Source organism: Notechis scutatus, chromosome 3, assembly GCF_049901735.1.
Source record: "Notechis scutatus isolate UNSWTSFEM ecotype Mainland chromosome 3, rNotScu1.2, whole genome shotgun sequence".
In the NCBI taxonomy this organism is placed as follows: domain Eukaryota; kingdom Metazoa; phylum Chordata; class Lepidosauria; order Squamata; family Elapidae; genus Notechis; species Notechis scutatus.
This window is the reverse complement of record NC_142011.1, coordinates 118,770,101-118,793,546: the sequence shown is the minus strand read 5'-3', so window position 1 is coordinate 118,793,546 and position 23,446 is coordinate 118,770,101. Positions and strand designations below refer to the sequence as shown.

General features: G+C 38.1%; 1 protein-coding gene across 5 annotated transcripts in view; it reads left to right on the top strand.

The window, feature by feature from the left end:
• The first annotated feature begins 829 nt into the window (after window positions 1-829).
• Window positions 830-23,446, top strand: part of RALGAPA2 (Ral GTPase activating protein catalytic subunit alpha 2) — a 172,336-nt gene continuing 149,719 nt past the window's right edge. For 3 of the 5 annotated variants that reach the window (XM_087961091.1, XM_087961090.1, XM_087961094.1), the window contains exons 1-5: window positions 850-1,105; window positions 8,581-8,691; window positions 17,350-17,399; window positions 18,047-18,104; window positions 19,331-19,374. In XM_087961091.1, the coding sequence (XP_087817217.1) occupies window positions 1,000-1,105; window positions 8,581-8,691; window positions 17,350-17,399; window positions 18,047-18,104; window positions 19,331-19,374 (369 nt within the window). In that variant the 5' untranslated portion in view covers window positions 850-999. Of the gene's footprint in view, window positions 1,106-8,580; window positions 8,692-17,349; window positions 17,400-18,046; window positions 18,105-19,330; window positions 19,375-23,446 lie in introns of all 5 variants that reach the window. The other 2 variants (XM_087961093.1, XM_087961092.1) reach the window with 1 other exon arrangement.

Genomic DNA, 23,446 nt, shown 5'->3' with positions numbered 1-23,446 from the left:
GGATTTAAAATTATGAGTTTAGTGGTTCTTGAGGTCCAAAAGGTTGGTGACCGCTATAGAGTTCTAAATTCCTTAGGTCTCAGAATGCCCAGTACAGTTCATCTTTGCAATGAAAAACCACCTTCTCCAGATACACCAATTGAGAAACATGGGAATTGTAATCCAAAATATATGAAGCAAGCCTCCTCTCAAGCAAACATTTTCTGACCGGGAGCTCAGCTGCTTCTACATCTATCTGAATCTGATTGGGTGTAGTAACTCTGCACACTTTATTCCCAATAGAGGCAGCTGGCCAAGTGCAATTTTAGATCCATTTCAACAACCTCCACACAACTGTGAATTTACAGTGAATGATATCTGGTTAACCATTAAGAAAATCCCTGAACTTTAGTACTATTCATCATGGCTTCGTTTGCGGAGTTCATATCAAGGTCACAATAAGGAGAAGTTCCCGGTGCCCGCAAAAGCAAGGCGATCCCTGGACTTCTGAACAACCCCGCACCCCCCAAGATGGCCGACCATCCAGCCCTCTGGACTTTGTAGTTCTAAAATGTGCGAATTGAAGACATGCGAATGAGGGTGGCTAGAGCTTCCAGCTCTGGGGGAGGAACCACTTATTTATAAATAAGTTAAATAAGTGAAACATATTCCAGCAACACAGGAGGCAAACCACTTCCCTCCGTCCTTTGAAGGCGTCGCCTCTCGCAAAGGCAACGAGCGGCCTTCCCCTGACCGCTACTTTAGGCCCCGCCCAGCGGCGGCGGCAACCCCTCCCATTTCCCCTCACGGGGCTTAGCTCCGCCTGCCCACTCCCCCCCCCCACCCCGCCGCCGCCCGCAACCCTGCTCTCCTCTCCCTCTGTGTCTGCACGTCCGGCTCAGCCCCCGAGACTGGCCGGGGAAGCGAAGCTCGGGGCGAGGATCGGTGCAGAAGAAGCCGAGCGAGGACAAAGGCGGGAGGGGGGCCGCGGCGGCTGCACTCCATTCAAGCGCCCCCGAGATGTTCTCGCGGAGGGGTCATGCGGATGTCAAGAAGTCCGCGCAGAAGGCGCTGGACCCGCGGAAAGAGCCGCTGACTCGCCTCAAGCACCTTCGGGCTTTGATGGGTGAGTGGCGTGGGGCGAGCGCGCAACGGCGGCAGCGCCAGGAGCTCCGAGCCCGGGAGGGGGAGGGGGCCTGGAAGAAAGATAGGTCGGGAGTAGGAGGCGGGCGTCTCAGGTGCAACCGTGTGTCTCCCGCCTCCTGTACCAGCTGGCAGTTACCCTAGTCTAGCTGGGCTGATAGTACTGTAAAGGATACAGGAAGCGCTTTAAACGTTCAGGAGCCTTAGCAATAGCAGCCAAACAATTGTCGCATGAAATTTGCTGCAGGTTCGAAAAAGCTTCATGCCTGAAGCATTGCCTTACAACACACTTCAATGCGCCGCTTATATTCCCTCTCTCGTTCCCCTCCCTGATTTTGGATTGCTGTCCAGCTTCGTGTAAAAACAAAACAAAACCCAGCTCTAGAAGTTGTTATATTGCATCTTAAAAAACAACAACCTATGTTCAGTCCTAAATGGTAAGTTTAGATACAGCAAAATAACCTGATACATTTTTATTTATGCAGTTTAAAATGATCAGATTACAAAGTTAGTGATAGCAAGGTAAAATTTAAAAGCCATACTACAGGATCCTCCATGGTCTCAAACTTCAAACCAGAATTTTCATTTACTTTCTCTGTCCTCTGATGACTGGATATTTACCGGTGTCATAATGGTGCAGGGAATCATTGGAGAATATAGGAAATTGTTTCATGAAGTATGAGGTTATTAGTGATCCCCTCCACACACACATATATTTTTAACAGGGAATATATTGGACAAATAACTTGTGTCTGGAAGTATCAGTACAGAGACTGATATGATGTCCAGTACTTGTAAGCTGAACAAAATGGTTTTCTGCACTAGCATTAATTTTGTTTTGAGGATTTTATCTCATTGTAAACAAATGTTTCTAGTGACTAAAAGCAAAAAAACAGCATTTTCAGCTACCTTATCTGCTTCTAATAATAAAGCAGTGATCTTCCAGGAAGTTAACACAAGGTACTATTAAAGGGGAAGCAAAAAACGTAATACTTTATGCAGTGAGATAACATTCCACCATGGGAGTTATTCATCTCAACACTGAAGTGATACATCTTATTACAATTTAATGTAATGTACATTTTAATTTTAATTTTGACTTTTTAAAATTTGCATTGTGAAAATCCTTTTAAATAGTAAACTAAAATATTTTCAAGGAACAAGCCTCACTGTCTCCTTACTTCTGACTTCACACATGCATTGGAAATGTCATTATCTTATGATGGCCTCATTTCTATATAATCTAGCATCTTGCTCATGTTTATTTTTTAGTATTTAGATTTATTACCATTTCACTCCATTAACTGTTTTGAAGAAAAATAGTACCTAATTAACACTATTAAAACATAATATATAGAATATAAATTATAGTAGTAGCGTCAAAAGACCTGAAATAATAAACATATATGTGCTACCCCATCTGAGTTGTAAGGAATGAGGTTGTTTTAACTTTAGGGACAATTGATTTTATAACATGGGCCACATATAGAAGGCCAAATTGCTTGTTGATGTCTATTTGAAGCTTGTAAAATGTATGGGCTTAGCATTGGACAGAGGGCAATTAGGAGATGCTGCATCAAAAAATGCCTGGGGGACTGATGAAAGGAGAAGGCCTGAGGGAATATTCCTCAGAATTCTCTGAAATCTACATGATCTACCCATCCCTAAAAATATACTGATTTAGTCTTCATGCCTGCAGAGGGAGGCATGGACAATTCTAAACTTCTCAGATAATGTTAGCCCCTGATAAAAGACAACTTTTCTAGTACTTCTCTATATAAACTATTGCTTTCGGTGTTGAAAACCAGATCAAGTAAATTATCTACTACTTGGGTAGATGCTAAAATAATCTTAGTAAAGTCCCATGACAATTCTTAAGAGTCTGAATTTCATTTATCAGGAGAATCTTGGAATTAAATGGTTGATGAGTCCCAAGACCAAAAATCTTGGGGTCTCCACTATCATCTTCATTGACTATTCATATAAATTCATTCTGCTAATTGATAAGGGTGACTGATAGACCAAAGGAACCCATCTTCACTTACTATTAAATATATATATACCCTTGAAAGTTATAAAGTCCTGGAAATTGCCAGGTTGGAATCAAGGGACATCAAATTAATCAATGAGTGAATAAATAATCTTATAATTGTTGACTTCTTAAAGATTTTAAAATAGTATTAACTCTATAAACCTGAAATCATTTTGGGATTAATAATCTCTTCAGAGGGAGTAGATTGATTAAAAGAACTGATTCATAAAAGCAACATTGTGCTGTTTTTAGTGATCCCCAAAACAATGAAGTATACACTTTTATGAGTTGCCCTATCCTTTTAGTAAAATGCTGGGGTTGGTTCATTAAAATGTAAATTGTATTATTTTGGTATAGTAGCAAGAACAGATGTTGTATGTTGCTGACTTTTATTTCCTGAGAGAGCCTTCATCATGTAGTGGTTCAGGTGTTGGACTATGAGTGAGGTGATTCAAGTTCTAGTTTTCCCTGAGGAGTGGAAGCCATCTTGGTGATCTCTGGCCTGTCACTCCTCTTCATCCCTAATCAGTATCGTATTCTGGATGAGAAACAAACTCCTTGTCCTATAAAGTATGCAGATAGATTCACCCTAAGAGCTAAGTGAGTGCAGTGCAAAAACAAGCAGCCACTGCTGTTGGATGAGATAAATGCGAAGAACAACAACCATGCAGTTTTGTCCATATTAAAAGTGGCTGGACTTGTAACTGAACTGTAATTAGTGTTTATTATCTGCTGACTAAGGTGTGGTCAGAGGGGCATGCAAAATATTTCAACCTCTGTTTTTAATTGCTGGTACTTTGACCTTGAAATGGGCTTTTTGAAGCTCATAATTTTATTCAAAGTCTGAAGATTTGAGGTGTTTGAGCTTAAAACATTTAGAATTCAAATTTTATTCTTTATTCCTATTATGTAACCCAGAGATTAATATATGCCAGTGGTGGCTAACCTTTTTTGGCTCCTGTGTCAAAAATTATGTGTGTGTGCCAGCACCCAGAAAGCAATGCACATGGCCCCCCACGACCCCTGTGGATGTGCGTATGACCCCCATGCGCCTCTGCGCATGTGTGCATGACCTCCCCCCACACCATGTGCCTCTGCACACGTATGCGTGATCCCCCACCCGTGTCTCTGCACATGATCCCCCTGCACACCCTGCGCATCTCTGCGCATGTGCACAAGTCTCCCATGTACCCCCCACCCCTGTGTATGCGCACCAGATACCCGACAATCAGCTGGCAGGCAGGCACATGCGCAGTGGGGCTCTTCTGGGTGACCTCTCGCATGCCGGCAGAAGTGGCTCTGCGTGCCACTTCTGGCACACGTGCCACAGGTTTGCAATCATGGATATATATCCACATTTCCTTCTAATCCTGAATATTGGAAAACAATATTTTTTTCCTGAAAATAAGATCATGGTTGCTGTTATTAGTGGTATTATTTTTAATTTGTACTGAAAGTGGCATCTGTACCAATTCATTATATACTAGTGGGAAAGAAGCTATGGATAAATTCTACCTTGATAAAGGCAATTATTGTACAGTATTACATTTCAGTTATTGGTGGTGTAATTTTATCTACCTTTGAGAAAACATACAATTCAGAAAATAATGAACCAATAAGAAAAACAAACCTTAGATTAAGTACTGTAAAAATTTGAATAGTAAAAGAATTGAAAATAATACAGTAGTTGTCACCAAAAAGGTTTTGATTGTCCTTCCTTTTGAGTTATCATAAAAAATTCTTATTTGTCTGATGATAACTTTTTCAGATTTTTGAAAAAGAAATTATAGTAAATAATTTTTACAAGAGGGGGCGGGGGGAGAGAGAGAGAGAAGGGTGTGTGTGTATTTGACATCTGAGAGGATCAGCAAATCTTGTGAGATTTTTGTATGTTTTCACCCGAACTTTATGAGACTGGTTGGCCCTCTTTATTCCATTCATTTTTAGTTACTGTGAATTGAGAGGAAGTACTATCTACTTCCTTTTTCGTTAGTAGTCATGAATTATTCAGACAAATGGAATTGTGTAAAAATGCAGAATCTTATTAGCAAGGTCAAGATGAACTTCCTTTCCTTTCAGTATTACTTCTGCCTTGATATACTTTCATGTCCTTAGAGGCTCTCCATTACATAGATTGATTAATAAAATGTGCATTTTGCTTTTATGGAGCACTGTTCCTATAATTTGCAGCAATTTCCTATTCATTCTGCTTGCTCTTTAAATTATGTTTATGATAATAGAAGACCTGAGTTGTTACTAATCACAATTCTTTATTGCATCCTCCACAGCAGTTCCATAAAAAAAGTACACAATTTGTTAACAAATTGCAAAGTTTAACATGATAGAAGGGAAAGATATACATGACTAGATGTTTATTTATTTATATTTAACAAATTAAACCACACAATAGCTGAAGTTATTTTCCCTCTTTTAACAGCAGTTTCTGACCATTCAGAAGACTTTTGTGCTGATTTACTTTGCACAGACAAATCGTTTTATTTAACATAGAATGTTGCAAGGTTTTGTTACCCAGTTTTAAGGCAAGAGATCCACAGTGAAAAATAAGGCTGAAAAATAAGTGGAAAAATAAGGCTGAATATTGAATATACTTCTAAGTTCTGCTTGTATTTTTTGTTTCTATTTGTTGTCAAAGAATTCAATAAATTGGAATTAGAATTGGAATCATGGCTTGTAAAAGTAGAAAGCTGGTTCAGACAAGGAAAGGAATGAAGGAGGTGAGACTGAAATTATCCCTGCAAGTAATTGTGAAAGAATAGATCAGGCATGGCAATGATGTCTTGAGCTACACTGAGTGCCTCAGTTTTCTCCTTAAGTGTCCTGTTCTTGCAGCTAGGTCAGTTGATTTAAAAACAGAAAAAGAGACATTGTTTTTTCTTTTAACTCTTCTGTTAAGGTCATGGTTAATTTGATCTCTTCTAAACTCAGATAGTGGTCACTTGGCATGGTTCCAGGACTCTCTTCATCCCAGTTGCTTGGAATGGAATGGAATGGAACGGAACAGAACGGAACAGAACAGAACAGAACAGAACAGAACAGAACAGAACAGAATAGAATAGAATAGAATAGAATAGAATAGAATTCTTTATTGGCCAAGTATGATTGGACACACAAGGAATTTGTCTTGGTGTAAATACTCTCAGTATACATAAAGAAAAGATACATTTGTTAAGAATCAAGAATCATAACGTACAACACTTAATGATAGTCATAGGGTACAATCTACAATCAAATCATACTAGGAAATAGTCAATATAAATCGTAAGGATACAAGCAACAAAGTTACAGTCCTACAATCACAAGTGGGAGGGGATGGGTGATAAGGAGTGATGAGAAGATTAACAGTAATAATAGTGTATACTTTGTAAATAGTTGAACAGTGTTGAGGGAATTATTTGTTTAGCAGAGTGATGGCTTTCGGGGAAAAACTGTTCTTGCATCTAGTTGTTCTGGTGTGCAGTGCTCTATGTTTTGAGGGAAGTAGTTTGTTTTGAGGGAAGTAGTTGAAACAGTTTATGTCCGGGATGTGAGGGGTCTGTAAATATTTTCACAGCCCTCTTTTTGACTCGTGCAGTATACAGGTCATCTATTGAAGGCAGGTGGGTAGTTTTTTCTGCAGTTCTAATTATCCTCTGAAGTATGTGTCTGCCCTGTTGGGTTGCAGAACCAAACCAGACAGTTATAGAGGTGCAGATGATAGACTCAATAATTCCTCTGTAGAATTGTATCAGCAGCTCCTTGGGCAGTTTGAGGTTTCTGAGTTGGCGCAGAAAGAACATTCTTTGTTGTGCTTTTTTGATGATGTTTTTAATGTTAGGTGTCCATTTTAGGTCATGTGATATAGTAGAACCTAGAAATTTGAAGGTCTCTACTGTTGATACTGTGTTGTCTAGTATTGTAAGAGGTGGTAGTATGGGAGGGTTTCTTCTAAAGTCTACCACCATTTCTACCGTTTTGAGTGTGTTCAGTTCCAGATTGTTCCGGTTACACCACGAGGCAAGTTGTATAACCTCCTGTCTATATGCAGATTCATCGTTGTCTCAAATGAGACCAATCACTGTTATGTCATCAGTAAACTTCATATTTTAACAGATGGATCATTTGAAATGCAGTCATTGGTATATAGGGAGAAGAGAAGTGGAGATAGCAAACAGCCTTGGGGCCCCCCTGTGCTGATTGTACAGGTATTGGATGTGATTCCGCCTAGCTTCACCTGCTGCTTCCTGTCTGTTAGAAAGCTTATGATCCACTTACAAGTGTGTTCAGGTACTGCTAGTTGGTTTAATTTACTTAGAAGAGTGTCTGGAATGATGTTATTGAATGCTGAACTGAAGTCTACAAAGAGGACCCTTGCGTAGGTATTTGGAGATTCAAGGTGTTGTAGGATGAAATGCAGAGCCATGTTAACAGCATTATCTGTCGATGTATTTGCTCGGTATGCAAACTGCATAGGATCTAACAGCAGATCCGTGATGGTTTTCAGGTGAGACAGCACAAGCCTTTCAAAGATTTTCATAAGTACAGATGTTAGAGCAACTGGTCTGTAGTCATTCAGTTCCTTGATGGAGGGCTTCTTTGGCACTGGGATGATGGTAGAACGTTTGAAGCAGGAAGGAACATCTCTAGTGATCTATTGAAGATTCAGGTGAAGATGGGGGCCAATTGGTCAGCACAGACTTTTAAGCAAGAAGGAGTTATCTTGTCTGGCCCTGGTACTTTTCCTGGCTTCTGTCTGTGTAATAGATCTTGCTCTTCTTTTTCTGTGATCACCAGAGGTTATGATTGGGGCGAGTTATAGAAGGCTTGGCTGTTGTTGGTGTGTTTGAGAAGTGAGTTGTGGAGATAGGAAGTATGAGTTTATTTTTTCCCTTTTTTCTGTTGATAGAAGTGTGTGGAAGAATATGAAAGTTACCAATAGAATAGGTGGAACTTTGAAGAAGCTGTACACATTTGTAGAGCTACATTAGGCATGACTCAGATCATTGAATAAACTGCATTCACTGAAAATTTTGTTCAATGCCTCATTCACCAGACCATTATGGAGCTGAAATACCAAGGTATACTGTGAATACAAGGAATTAACTTGTGAAACAATATATGAATGAATTAAATCCATCATAAAATGAAATTTAAGATACCTTATTTTTAATTGTGATCCCAAACTTCGTAGCATGGGCAGAAATTTCAAGTATTTTAAATTTTTATCTTAAAATGGAAATTACTTATAAATGTAGAAGTACCTAGACAATTCCAAAATTCCATACTGTCCTTTAATGCTTGTGTCATATAGTTGTGTTTGCAGCATTTTCTTCCTGCAACATTATTTTGTTTATGCATTTTAATAATATTTTATGTATCCTTATAACTTTCAACATACAGTAACTTTTTGTTTTTATTTTCTTGTACAGATGCTATGGATGGAAGTGAACTCAAACAATTCTTTGAGATCAATTATTCTCAAATTTATCTTATCTTCTATGAAAGTTTTGTAACACTGGAAACCAGTTTGAAACAAAAAGGTAAGTATATTTTTAAGATGCTTAATACTACCTTATTTTTGGAATTATATAAATCTCTGTATATTTCAAATAACTTTGAATTAATTAATCAGCAGACCATTAGAAATTACAAATGTCTATCTAACTTTCAAAAAATTGTGTTTGTTTACAAGTGTTTTAACTATTTATTAAATTTCTATCCTGCCTTTCTACCCATATAATGCTCAAGGGAGCTTACAGCAATAAAATATGTTTTTAATAATTAAAACAATTAAAATTATAAAAATTAAAAATCAATATCATTAAAATCAATTTTACTTAACAATTAAAAGCTTGGTGAAATTTCTACCATTTTTCTAAGAACTGGTAGTGTAGAGCCAGGCACATCTCTCTGAATAATGCATTTTATTATCTGGACTCCATGCAAGTGAAGCTCTTGTCTAGATTAGTAAACTTCTGGCAATAGGAACATATTTAAAATAGCTTCTCCTGCTGATCCAAGTAATGGGCATGTTCATAGTAGGTTAATATGCTCAATCAATCTAGTTTAAGGAAAGCTTGTTTTTTTTTAATATAGTAAGGAATTACTGTGTACAACCTGTTTCAGCATGAACATATGATTAACCACATAACATTAATGTGTTGTTTTGGGAGAAGCTATCTTTAAACTTTAGTGGAATTAGATATTTGGTGCTTATATTAATAAGCATCATCTTATTGATTGCCAGACACAGTTCTTGAAGTATATCAAAGCTATCTCAGAAATAAGTGAAGATCTTAGATATACAGTATTTTGTGTTTAAATCATGATTTGGGCTGGGGGGTTTTCTTCCGCTTCATTAAAACAAACTAAAATAAAATTAGTAAAGAATAGTATTTATGCGATGAACGTCTCTCTATCAAAACTTGAACAGTCAATATATCAGTGTCAGTATCGGGTTGCAGGATACTTCCAGTGTTTGAAATACCCGTCTGTTGTTTTGTTTTACAATTTTCTGTCGTTTTCCAGAAATATGTAATTTTATAACTCTATAACCACCATTGCTGACTCTAATTTCATATCAAATTCTAGGCAACAAGAATATAGGATGCCTTTTATTAAATTTGTCAATTTTATCCTTGAAGCTTTTTCTCTGTTCTTTTATTGTGTATGGCTAAATGCTTCTTATTGGAGATTTACTACGGTATATTTACTTCACTAACAGCTAAATTAAAATGTTTAATTTAATCATTTAGACCTTAATTTAATCCTTTCTCACGTTTAAAACTGCTGAGGAAAGGTAGAAACTAGGATATACCCTTTTCAGGCTTAGTCATCTCAAGAATGAAAACATAAATATAATAAGCAATTTAAAGGAACATTTAAAAACAAAACAAAAAGAACAAATATAAGTTGCTACTAGTCACCATGGCTAAATTTTGGAAAAATGAGTAGAGTGGAGTTTGTTAACTATTGTACCATATGCTTCCTGTACATATAATTAATCATCCTCTTATAGACACCAGTTAGCCTTTGTTCAATATTGTGTCAGAATGGATTTTCTAAATAATTATCAGAAGATTATGATGATTGCCCCAAGATGAATAGAACATCCAAGCCATTATCAGTCTGGAAGTGAAGCCTCTGTTGGTCTAAAATGTCGACCTATATGGTGGACTGACATTTGAAATGAGACACAGGGAAATGTCTCTGAGAAAATGCCAGCCCACCATAAATGGTGACCCCGACGTGATAGCTTGGAAGGCTATACGTTTCCCGCATCCTATACTCATCGTCGCGGACGTCGACTGGGCCCTCATCTTCTTCGCTGGACGAAGATAGATTCTTTTCGTGAGTATGGGGGAGATCTCTCGAAGGCTCAGAAAGAGCACATCAGGGAATTGAGAGGGATCATTGGGAATAGTTTTGGGTTTGGAATTGGCAGTAGGGGTTGTGCTGTAGGAAAGAAAGAAATTGAGGACTTACTACAGTATGTTTGGAAAAATATTAAGTCATATCCGGAGGGAGGTAGTATTAAAGTAGAGTCCTGGAAAAAGATAGGGAAATTTTGCACGAGGAACCTCGTGCCCTTCTTCAATTTTGTTAACCTGGAGGGTGATTATGGATGCGTTAGCTACTTATGAACAACCGCTCCTAGCACCCCCGAAGAAGGTTTGCCGCTTTACCATGCGGTGCGTTTGTTGCCGCCTGACGGCACCTCCAGATAAATCTGGGGGACTGTCCGGCGCTAGAAATACTTTGTCAGAGGATAAGAGTTTACCTTTAAGGGTTCAGGTGGATGCAGTTACTGCAGCTATTCAAGAAGCAAAGAATAGAGGGAATTATCAGGAGATGATTTGGTGGAGTTTGGAGTAGAAGTTCAACTTAATCCAGTAGAAATTGTCATGGACGCTGCGTTGAATCCACAGCGGGAGTGGAAGCCTTTACCTCTCAGGATTTTGAGGGAAGTTAAGCAAGCAGCAAAAGAATATGGTGTTAGATCGCCATATACTCAGGCATTGTTAGAAGCAGTTGGTTATGGAAATAAAATGATTCCGGCTGACTGGAAAGCTCTGTTGAATATGATTTTAACTCCAGCTCAATATTTGGTGTTAGATCAGAAATGGAGACAGCTGGCAGTCCAGAGGGGAACAGCAAATGTTACCCCAGATCAGCTTTACGGAGCTGGTAATTTTACAACAGTGGAACAACAGAGAGATGGTATGCCTGAGGAAGGGTTCATTCTTCTCCCACAAATAATTTTTCAAGCCATAGGGTCTCTCCTGACGGCGAAGGTGGTGAGAAGACCTTTACTAACATCAAACAAGGGAACAATGAACCCTATGAAAATTTCATTAGCAGACTGAAATTGGCTATTGAAAGACAAATTGATAATCAATTCGCCCAGAAAGAGTTGCTTTTTAAGTTAGCAGTAGAACAAGCTAACGCAGATTGCAAAAGATTTTAAATCCACTTATAGCAAGTGGAGAGCGAGAAATCGCGGATTTGATTAATGCATGTAGAAAGGTAGGGAGTCAGTCTTTTAACATGGAAACTTTAGCTCTGGCTTTACAAACAGGACATGCTCAAAAGGGGAATTGTTTCAATTGTGGGAAGCCTGGACATTTTAAAGCGCAATGTCGGGCTCCTGGAGGAGGTCAAAGTCAGCAGAATAAGAGATCAATGGGACAGGGTGTTCGTCCTAAATCAGTGTGCCCAAAATGTAAGAAAGGATACCATTGGGCAAATCAGTGCAGACTTCATTCTGAGGGAAAAACTAGGAAGCAGGGATCAGGGCATTCTCCCTACTCTAAAGAGTGAAGTAATGTCCGAAGGGTTGGAGCCACCAGAGAGAGGTACAGCTACTAAAGGTTCAGCAGGAATTGATCTTCCATTAGCCGAGGATTTGGAATTGGGGTTTCCGCATGTGGTTTGTTTGGGGTCAACGGATTTCTATGGACCGTTGCCTCCGGCTTCTGTGGGTCTTCTTCTTCCTAGATCATCGGCTCATAGGCGTCAATTGTTTGTGGTTCCTGGGGTTATTGATTCGAATTATGAGGGTCAGATCAAAATTCAGGTTCACTCACCTGTCCTCAATCTTTGAAAAAAGGGGATTTTTTTGCACAGCTTATAGTTTTGCCATCTATGTCTTTGGGAGAGTCAGATGGAATTTGTCAGGGTGGTTTGGATCTACGGATAGGGTTGAAGAGTCTAGTGTGTTTTCTATTATGCAAGGTATTAGGCAAAATGACAAACCAAAATTAACTCTTTTGGTTGAAGGCAGAAAGTTTACTGGAGTGCTGGACACTGGAGCAGATGTCTCTGTGATCAGTGAAAGTGAGTGGCCTAGGGAGTGGCCGACAGATCCTACACCGTCTGTTCGAGGAGTCGGAGGACTTCAAGACGCACGGGTTAGTAGGAAGATTCTTAGAGTTAAAACACAGCAGGGAGGAGCTGTTGCATTTGTTCAACCGATTGTTCTGCGCCTTCACGTTAACTTGTGGGGCAGAGATTTGATGCAACAGTTTGATACAAGGGTTGTCATTCATGATGACTGAACACCCACCTGTGGAGTTATTAAAATTACAATTACTCCAACAGGAGCCAGTATGGATAGACCAATGGCCTTTGACTAGTGAGAAATTAGTTCATTTACATGAATTGGTTCAACAACAATTAGAAAAAGGACATATAGTGCCTACCACTAGTCCTTATAATTCTCCAGTTTTTGTTATCAAAAGAAATCTGGAAAATACAGATTTTTACATGATCTGAGGAGCATAAATTCTATATTAAAGCCAATGGGTCCACTTCAGTGTGGAACGCCTAATCCTAATTTAATACCTGATGGATGGAATATAAGAGTGTTAGATTTGCAAGATGCTTTCTTCTCCATTCCTTTGCACCCTGAAGATGTAGATTTGTTTGCTTTTACTATTTTGAGTATAAATCAGGGGCAGCCCGCTGTTAGCGATATGCATGGACTGTCCTTCCGCAGGGAATGTTAAATAGTCCTACAATGTGTCAAATGTTTGTGGATTGGGCTTTACAACCTTTTCGGAGTAAATTCCCGGATTGGAAGGTTTATCATTATATGGATGATATTTTGATAGCTGCTAATATTTCTGATGATGCCATGAATTCTGCTGTCATTCTTTTTAACTGCTATACTAAAGGAGAAAGGCCTAATAGTTAGTCCTGAAAAATTGCAAAAAGAATATCCTTTTTGCCTATTTAGGTCATAAATTATTCCTGAGTCACATTACACCCTGAAATTGGAATTTGTTCTTCCTAATCCTTTAACCTTAGTGGGTTTACAACAATTTTTGGGTCATATAAATTGGATCAGGCCGTATTTGGTTTAACTACTCTTCAATTAAGTCCTTTGTTTCAAGCTTTGGCTAGTGCTAAACAAGCATCTGACATAATAACCTTAAATGAAGAACAAAAAGGGATTTTGTCATTGATTGAACAAGTTTTAAGCCATAGATGGACAGATAGATGTTTGCTAGATTGTCCATTATCAGTAATTTTAATCTCAGAACGAAGGGCTACTGCATTGATAGTTCAGGTAAAAGAAAAACTGCTTTAAGGATTTTGGAATGGATTCATTTGTCTCATACACCATCGAAATCCATAAATTGTATCACAGAACAGCTTGCTGATATTTTTAATCGTGCTCGTCAGCGCTGCAAGGCTATTGCTGGTATGGAACCAGTAACATGTTATGTTCCTTTTGCTTTAGCTACCTGGGAACAGATGATTTGCAATAGTGAGTTTTTGCAGGTTTTGGTACATTCTTGGCCAGGAAGTTTTCTTGTCATCCTCCAGCCGATCCTAGGCTATCTTTGTATAAATCAGTCAGAATTAATTTAGCAAGTCTTTTTGTAACTCAGCCTATATCAGACGCTCCTACAGTTTTTACTGATGGAGGGAAAGTTTTGGTGCTTGTGTTTGGAAAGATAAATCTGGAATTTGGCATACAAAAGTGACTTCAGAGCAGAAGTCTGCCCAGCAGGCAGAACTTGCTGCTGTAGTTTTGGCTTTTCAAAATGTTCACAATCAGGATTTTAATTTAATAGTGGATTCATTGTATGTGTATAATTTGTTACCCTTTGTAGCAGGTTCTTATTTGTCTCCTGGAATATCACCTGATATTTTAAGATTGCTTTTGCTGTTACAAGGATGTTTGGAGCAACGTGTGAATGTGTGTTTTGTTGCTCACATGCCATGCTCAAGACCATGTTGACTAAATTAAATAAAAAAGGAGGGAAGCTCCTGGGGCTTCCGGCGATTCAAGATCAATTAAATCTAGCTTTATATACTTTAAATTTTTAAATTTGTCTGGTAACCCCCTCTGGCGCGGCCAGCAGGCATTTTTCTTCTCCTTCTACAGATGCGGTGAGACCTCGGGTGTTGGTGCAGTTCCTTCCGGATCCAGCATGGGTTCCTGCTGAGCTGATAACGTGGGGACGTGGTTATGCAGCAGTTGAACATCTTGGTCAAATTCGTTGGGTTCCTGGTCGGTGTGTTCGACCTGATCATTCGCAGGCACCTGTGAAGGAAGTTTCGGAGGAGCAGGATGGCGCATCTGTGGTTCCTGATCCTGCTGATTCTGCCTAATCTGTCCTGGGCTGCTCGGTGCGGAGAGAGCAGCGACAGCATGTTCAGCGTGCGGAGATTTGGGCGATGATTTGTGGACAGATAATAATTACATTAAAGATTTGCGCACAACTGCCAAAAACTTGAACATCACCAATTGTTGGTTGTGTATGCACCTTCCTGGGAGAGTGGGAGAAGGACTGACTCTACATGGAGTTCCATTTAATCGGTCTACTTTGCAGACCGGAAAGCATAACATTTCATATGCCATGAACTTCACGGTCAAGGTGAAGACTGCACTGCAGTCTCCAGCACATTTATGTTTCCAAAACATTACAAACTCGCAATTCTTGGGGAATCATAGTGTCTGCAATTACACTATTAAATGGACAAATGGTTCAGAGAACAACATAACTTGGGTAAATGGGAAAAATGAGTCTGACGCATTTGGCCAGTATCAATATCTAGACATGAAACAGCTGATGCAAGCGGCAAGTCAACAAGGTTATGTACAGCTGGAAGGGTTTTGGTTTTTATGCGGACTGTGGGCATATCGACAAATCCCTGCAAATTGGTCAGGGACATGTACTTTGGGGTTTGTCATTCGGTTATCTATAAGTTAGATACATTACCTCCTGATGTTCGGATCCGAAATCGCGGGAATTGGATTCGGGTCTAACCATGGGAGGTAATCTGTGGACACAAATTTCTCGAGGTCTTATCCCGCCTTTGGGAATTGCTATGAACTATAGGGATATTCATATTTTAAATAATTTTACTGTTGCTATGTTTAATGATACTATAAAGAATATTAAGATGATTAATGTAGAAATGTCTGAAATTCGTACAGTTACTTTGCAAAATCGATATGCTTTAGATATTATGTTAGCTGCTCAAGGAGGAGTTTGTGCTTTAATTCATTCACATTGTTGTGTTTTTATACATAATTATGAGCCAAACATTACAAAGACTGTTCAGGACATGGAAGATCGTATTGCTCAGCATCAATCTGGAGCCGATGGGTTTAATGCATCATTCTGGGACAGTCTGTGGTCCTGGCTTCCTGATGGATCATGGTTTCGCTCCTTATTGCAAGGGGTTGTTATTATTATTGCTATATGTATCTTATTATGTTGTTTTATTCAATGTATTCCTAATCTATTACAAATGTGTACCTCAGTCTTCCGGCGTGTGGGATCAGGTCATGAGGGAACTGTGTACTATGCCACTAAAACACCCCTATCTTTGAATAAATAAAAAAGGAGGAATGTGGTAATATATTTTATTAATCATTTTATCATTTTCTGTAAGGCCTTTGAATACTAGCAGTAAGTCTAGGGAGATGTGGGCATTCTTGGTGGGGGGTAGGAGTATCTTTGCTCAGAGTGTTCTCATCCTGTTTTGATTCTGCAAGTTTAGAAGGAATAGGAAAATGGGTGAAAGTTCAAGGTACACAGTCGTGCTTTCTCATGGACTTTCCAAACTTTCCCATGAGACTTTCTGTGGCTGTATGATCTCATCCTAGCAAGGTAACATCTGGGACTTTCCAAGATTGTGTGTTCTCATGCTGGTGAAGTAATCTCCTGTTGAGGTCATTGTTTTCTGAATATGCATACTGTATTTTGCTTGTGTTTTTCTCAATAAATACTGCTACCTGAGTTCTCTCAGGGTTGGCATTTTTCTCAGAGACAGTTCCCTGTGTCTCATTTCAAATGTCAATCCACCATAGACCTATACTTTTTTTGTCCACGAGTTATGAGCAAGCTAGAGTAGTATTTAAACTACAAATCTTGGGTGTAGAGTGACAAAATGAGTTGGATATAGTCTAAAATGTTAGGAACCTTATTCTGAATTGGAGACCACAGCTAACATGTTATCTCGCCACCCTGGAAGATTGAATGGCTATAGATTTTGGGGCCCTCGAAAAATAGTTCATGGGCTACTTTGGTACTGGACAGGGTTGCATTGCCCCAAACAGACCCAGTGTGCAATCTAGGGACCTCCTAGATTCATGACTCCTGCTCAACGAATAGTTATAAAAGTTGTGGCTAGGAGACCTTTGTACAGTTCTGTTTTATGCACCAGTTGCATCTTTTCCTGGATTGGGAAGCTTTGCTCATGGTCACTCATGCCTGATGACTTCCTGGGTGACCTCCCGGATGTACTGTTGTAAGGCACTTTATATGTCCTTGAAAAGTGTTTGGAAGCTTCAGCTTATGCAATGAGATGTGCAGCTATGTGTACCCCTAGAATGGCATATCTATTCCATGAGCTGCATGGGTTGCCAATTTGCATCCAGGTCCAATTCAAAGTGCTGTTTTTGACCTTTAAAGCTCTTCATAGCATCTCTGAAGTATTTCTCTGTCCTGTATCACCTCCTAAAGAATCAAGAGAAGTTTAGGGAAAAAATGTTTATCAGCTTTCTTTACTTTAATCTCATTGAATGTGACAGCCTGCCACCCCGTTTTACTGCTAAACTGCAAAAAAATAAATAAATCATTATTTCAGGTAAATGCAGTACTTCTGTGGAATTATATTATCAATGCTATTATCTTTATGCATAATGAGAAGGAACGTTCTTTTTCTTTGCCCTTCAGGAAATAAATCCCAAAGAGAAGAGTTGGATTCCATTCTTTTTCTTTTCGAAGTAAGTTATCCATTTTCAACATATACTGGGCATTATAATTATATGGTTCTTTATGATAATAAACAGATACTTTGTTTACAAGCACTATGGTATGATCCTAAGTAGTGGAGGTGGGGTTCCTTTTAATTGTTGAAATAAATGATAAAAATATGCCAATATAATTAGATCAGCCTGCTATTAGACAATATGTGTAAGGCAAAGAGGGAAAGCAGACAAATGTTTGGAAGCAGACAACTTACTATTTTAAGAACATAGATTTCCATTTTGCAGATTCTAGTCAGAACATTTATGAAGTTGTCAACCAGCTCTGTGGGCAGTTCTAGATACCTTTTAAAGTAGATACCTAGATGGTCAAAATATGAGCCAGTAACATGAATAATGACATGATCAAATGGAAGAAGTTAAGTGGAAATTCTTCCCTCTAATTAACCAGGACAAGATTGATTGGTTCATTAATTAGAAGTTGCGTCTGAATCTGACCAAGAAAATAGATCTGACAAATTAGTCAATTGGCTGCCTTTGTAAAAATGTTGCCAACACACAAATGTGAATAATAAATATTGCCTCATTTTAAAAAAAGGGAATCACTAGATCTAAGAAGCTGCTTTATGTAAATTTAAAACAACAAATTTTCTTAACTTCTCTAGAGAATACTACAATTATTACCTGAGAGAATTTTCTATCGATGGCATTTTCATAGCATAGGTAAGTATATTTTTAAGTCCAGATTGATATGATTCCATATTTTATGTTGTAGTGCAGTTAAGGTAAAAAAAATGTCCCTTAATGGGAAACAACAAATTGGATTGGCATGTGATATTTTATGCTTTGCACTACAATACTTGCATATTTGATTGCTTTTTCATATGCTAAAATGTCGAATGGAAGATATTGAGGTAATCTTTATAATCTCTTATCTTTATCTCTTTAATTTGCTATTTGAACAATTGGTTTGCTATAGTAGAGAAATCAATGGTAGTTCAGGTATCATTGCATCTGAATTGTTAAACTGTTACATGATGATAACATGCATTATCTATACCAAAATTTATTGTTTTTAATCAACAGTTTGGAAATGTATTTGTTGTTGAAATGGTTGCCCAGTTAACTGGAATGAATTCTATAGAATCCCAATAGGTTCTAATATCTGTATGGAAAACCCTATAAGGTATCTTTTTAAAATCACAAATGAGTAATAAATTTATGAGAATAGATAACTAAATGTGCAATGCTTCAAGATCAGTGTGTAGAGGTAGTTATTTTAACTTACTTACAGTATTTATTTATTTAGTTCAATTTATATAGCCATCAACAATTAACTGTGTCACAGGCTCACTTAACACCTTACCCTTCGAAAAACAGCCAAAAGACAGCAGGAATGCAGTCAATCTAACCTTGCGGGAATAGTGTTCCAAATGGCAAGTGCAATGACATAAAAGACATGTTTCTTGGATCCCACTAGATGACCCTCTTTAATAGATGGGACCTCAAACTAGATAATCAGAGGAAGACAGTGCCCCAGATATCCTGGCCTTATAGCATACAGGACGTTGTTGAATTACTTCAAATGAAAGTTATTTTAAACAGTTTGATAAAATATTAAGAACTGTTTATAGCAAGGACAATCCTTAGATTTTTTTAAAAAACTCTAAACTATTGTTTATCTTACAAAGGTAAGAAATTTAATTTTAGCTATAATTCTATTCTATTTCCTGCATTAAGGGCTGCATGACATATTTGGAAAGTTTGAACAAAGTAACATTTTCAGCCATATGCATGTGAAAAAAAATTATTATATAGTAGTTATAGTAGTTTTTGGGCACTAAAGGCATTACTATTTTAGTTCTTCTTGAATTTACATTTATTTTTATCAACCATGACGAGCTGATCTTTAATTTGAAAATTTCCTAATCCATTTTTCTTTATTTTAGGGTCAATTTTGAAGAAACTTCTGCACACTGGAAACTGCCTTAAGGTATTTTAGTGCTTGCTTTAAATCCTGCATTTCTCTAAGAACATATTCATAACTTTGTTTATTAGAAGAAAATGATTTGTTAGATACAAGGCAATATGCAATATCCTGTTTTCACATATTTCACTGCTTTTTGGTCCTAGTTGTGCCATTTTGATTGTCATAACTGGTTGTATTTCTTTGCAGCAGCAATCGCCATATGGGGGGAGGAAGCTCAAAAACATTGCAAGATGGCAGTCGCAGCAGTATGATTGGAGCACATGTACCCCATTTGTGTGTGTATGAATGCTGTACGAAGTGTAACTGCCATCTTCCTGTTTTGTCATATATACAGGGTGGCTGCTGCTACTCCTACTGTTTAGTAGCAATAAGATTAGTGATTTATGGCCCCTATTTTGGGGGTGGGGCGGCTAGTCTGATAATTTAGTTTTTGCCAACAATACTTGAACCATCTTCTTCAAGCCAAATATATTTCTATAAATACTTACGTATGGAACTATGACTACTTGTGATGTGTTAAGCTATGGAAATTCAGATTTCCATAGCTTAAAATATGTTCAAAATCTATTCAGAACGTTTCCCTTGTTACTGGATGGAATTGTACATTTGGTCAACAGTATTTATTTTCAAACTGATCTATTCATAAGACTATTAAGTTGTGTTCTTGATTTATAATGGGCTAAATGGTATAATTAAAATATACAGCATCATAAACAACATTTTCTTGTCATTTTCCAACTAGGAATATTTTCATATTATTTCTCCCTGTGAGTCCCTCTTTAATGAGAAAATATGGTTACAATCTGATTAAAAGTTTAAATTGTCCAATTTGATTTCCAGAAGAATTTGAACAATGTACTATCTCCCAGACATTCTTCTCTCCTACCCCTTTTATTATAAACCTTGCCTCATTTTCTTTCTGAGCTTCCTCTTTATCCACTAATTCTTTATCACCTTTGCTCCTCCCTGTTTTGAGTGACCAGTTTATTTCTGGATAATGGCTGTCACAGGGAAGAGGGGGTTGATTTATTCTCTAAAGCACCTGAGGACAGGACAAGAAGCAATGGATGGAAATTCATGAAAGGAAGTTCCAACCTGGAACTAAGGAGAAATTTCCTCACAGTGAGAGCAATTAGTCAGTGGATTAGCTTGCGTCTCAGAATCATAAGTGCTCCATTGCTGGAGGTTTCCAAAAAAAGTTTGGATAACCATTAGGTCAGGATGGAATAAGGATTCCTATCTTGGGCAGTAGGTTGGACTAAAAGATCTCTACTAGATAAAGACACTTGGCTTCACTCAGAGTTGGATTCTGGTTGGATATGTTCTTTGCAGGAAGAGTTGGTTCACCTGCCTTGAAACTGAGAGTAGTTTGCCATCTTCTCAACTTGGACAGTGTTGTGTTCAATCTCCAGTCTTCCCTTTTTAGAAAAGGTGGTTGAGAATGATAGACACTCAGCTTCAAAGGCCTTTCACGAAGCAAATTATCTGGACTCTTTTCAGTCAACTTCAGATTGAGTGATAGAACTGAGACAACATTAGTTGCCCTTGTGAATAATCTCTGGGAGCTGCCCTGATTCTCCTGGATCTCTTGGTGGTTTTTAGTACCATCAACCATGGTATTCTTCAGAATGGTTTTAAGACTTAAGAGTTGAGAACACTATTTTGTGATTGTTTACCTCCTTCCTGAGTGATCAGTTGCAATGGTGTTTTTGAAGAATGGGTTTAACTTTTGCCCCTATACTGTAGTGCTGTGATGGTGAACCTATGCCACGTGTGCCGGAAGTGGCATGCAGAGCCATCTCTCTGGGCACACCAGTCGTAACCCTTGCTCTTGTGGGTTCCAGCGCTTTCATGAGCACCGGCCAGCTGGTCTTCGCGAGCACGTGAGCGCCAGAAACCAGAAGAGCAGCTCCCTGGCGCACATGCGCATGCTGGCCAGTGGTCTGTGCGCACGCATGCGCATCAGGAAACGGAAGACCAGGTGTCTGGCAAGCTTGCACACGCTGGGAAGATAAGCTTCCCGTTTCCGGCACTCCTGCACGTGTGTGTTGGGGAGCTGCTCTTCCAGTTTCTGGTGCGCGCACACTCCTATTTCAGCACTCAGTGCTGAAAAGGTTAGCCACCACTGCTGTAGTGGATGGATGGGTAGGTGGGTGGGTAGTTGGAAGGATGGATGGATTCATATAGCATAGACAGATAAGTTCAGATATATAGATAGATCCCTTCTTGCTCCTGTAAAGTCATAGTCCCAATTTTATGGTTGCTGATTGTCCGATGATTTTTTGTGCATTTCTGATAAAGCTGAATATATAGAGATTTGCAGTTTGTTCTTGTTTGTATGCTGATAAAAACTACACCTGAATTGCTTGTTAAAAGGAATTGGTAAGCCGTAACATTAGTCAAACCATATTTGGGGAGCTAGTATGCTTTGTAAATATAGAAACAGACTTGCCCTTCAGTTTCACCCATTAAAATGCCTCATTCATATGCGGTAAAAAACCCCACCTTTATTTCCCTTCCTGAAAGTTAGGTTGCATCAGAAAAGGCATTTAGAAGAGGCAATTGGCTGATAGTCCAATTGAATATGAGTAGGCATCATTCAGCAAAGAAATATAACCCGTGAACTTCCTGGTGGAATTGAGCCAAGAGAAAAAACTAATTTTGAGCTTCTTATTGTAATGCAATCCATAAGAAGGATAACAAAATATGTGTTAAGTTGATATACTTGAAAGAAAATTTGATTAGGTGCAGAAGTAAAGAGCTTAGGAAAATCACTGTTTAAATCTTGCGAGGAAAAAAGAATCACAGTACCCAGAAACAAAAGACATAACATTTGGAAAGAAATTGGCAATCTGTTAAGAGCAGATGGGACAAATTCAAAACTACCTCTGCAGAATAGCCTTATATGTGTAGAGAATGAGCAACCTCTAGTGGCTCTTCTAGAGAAATGTTTACTACAGTAAAAGCTGAAAGATTAAGCTGTATTTGTACAGCCTGGAATCCAAATAAGATTCCAATGTTATTCTAAACTAAATCCAGGACTTTATTTTCCTATAGCCATTGTCTGTTATTTATTATCTTTATTTTCATCTTCACTTTATATAATCTCTATAGTTTTCTTTTTTGAATTTTTAATTTTGAAATAGTAATTTTATGAATACAATCAGTTTTTATAATTATAGTTGTGGGAATCTGGTTTTATATTTCCAATATAAAATTATACTATTTAAACTTTATACGGTGTCACTTTTGATACAATATCATGGAATGTTAAAGATCTGAGATATATATATCCAGTAGGAGGACTTTTTAAAATATATATAACCTGGATATTTTAAAGTTTGAGATAGTTTTTCTGCAAGAAATTAATATTTTTCCTGACAAAATATACAGTATTTACTTGCTAAGGTGAATTGACCACAGATTAATATTGTAACAATTTGAAAATGGACAGAATTATTATAGTAATTAAAATTTTATAAGAGGGAAAATTTTGATATTTGAAATGGTGGTAGTCAGGTTGTTCTTATGAATTTATGGTCCAGTGAGAGATATGCCTATTCTGTATGATTATTTGGTTTTTGTTTGGTTCTGTTTTTTTTTCATTAGTTTACAGATGTTGTATATTAGGGGTGTCAAACTCAACGTCATGGCGGCATCATGTGATGTATTGCAGCTTTTCCCGCCTTCACTAAACCAAGTGTGGGCATGGCCAGTACGTGACACATCCAGGCCATGGGCTGCGAGCTTGACAACCCTGTTCTATATAATTCTAATTGGGAATTCTAATTTGGTATTGGAGCCTTCAGCTGACTGTAATATTTCTAAGAAAAACTGAGTAGAAGCTGAATGTATGTTTATTAAGGAATTTAATTTGGTTTGTATAAGGAGATAAAAACTCAAAAGAAAATACTTGTAAAAACCTACCCTGGCAAATGTTTATACTTAGATTACTATTTTCTTGATCCATAGTTAATACAGCAAGAGTTGTGCTGTGTTCTATACCTTGATCATGAAATGATTATACTATTTATGGTTTTGGTAACAAATGTTAAGCTGGTATAAGTTGGCATTT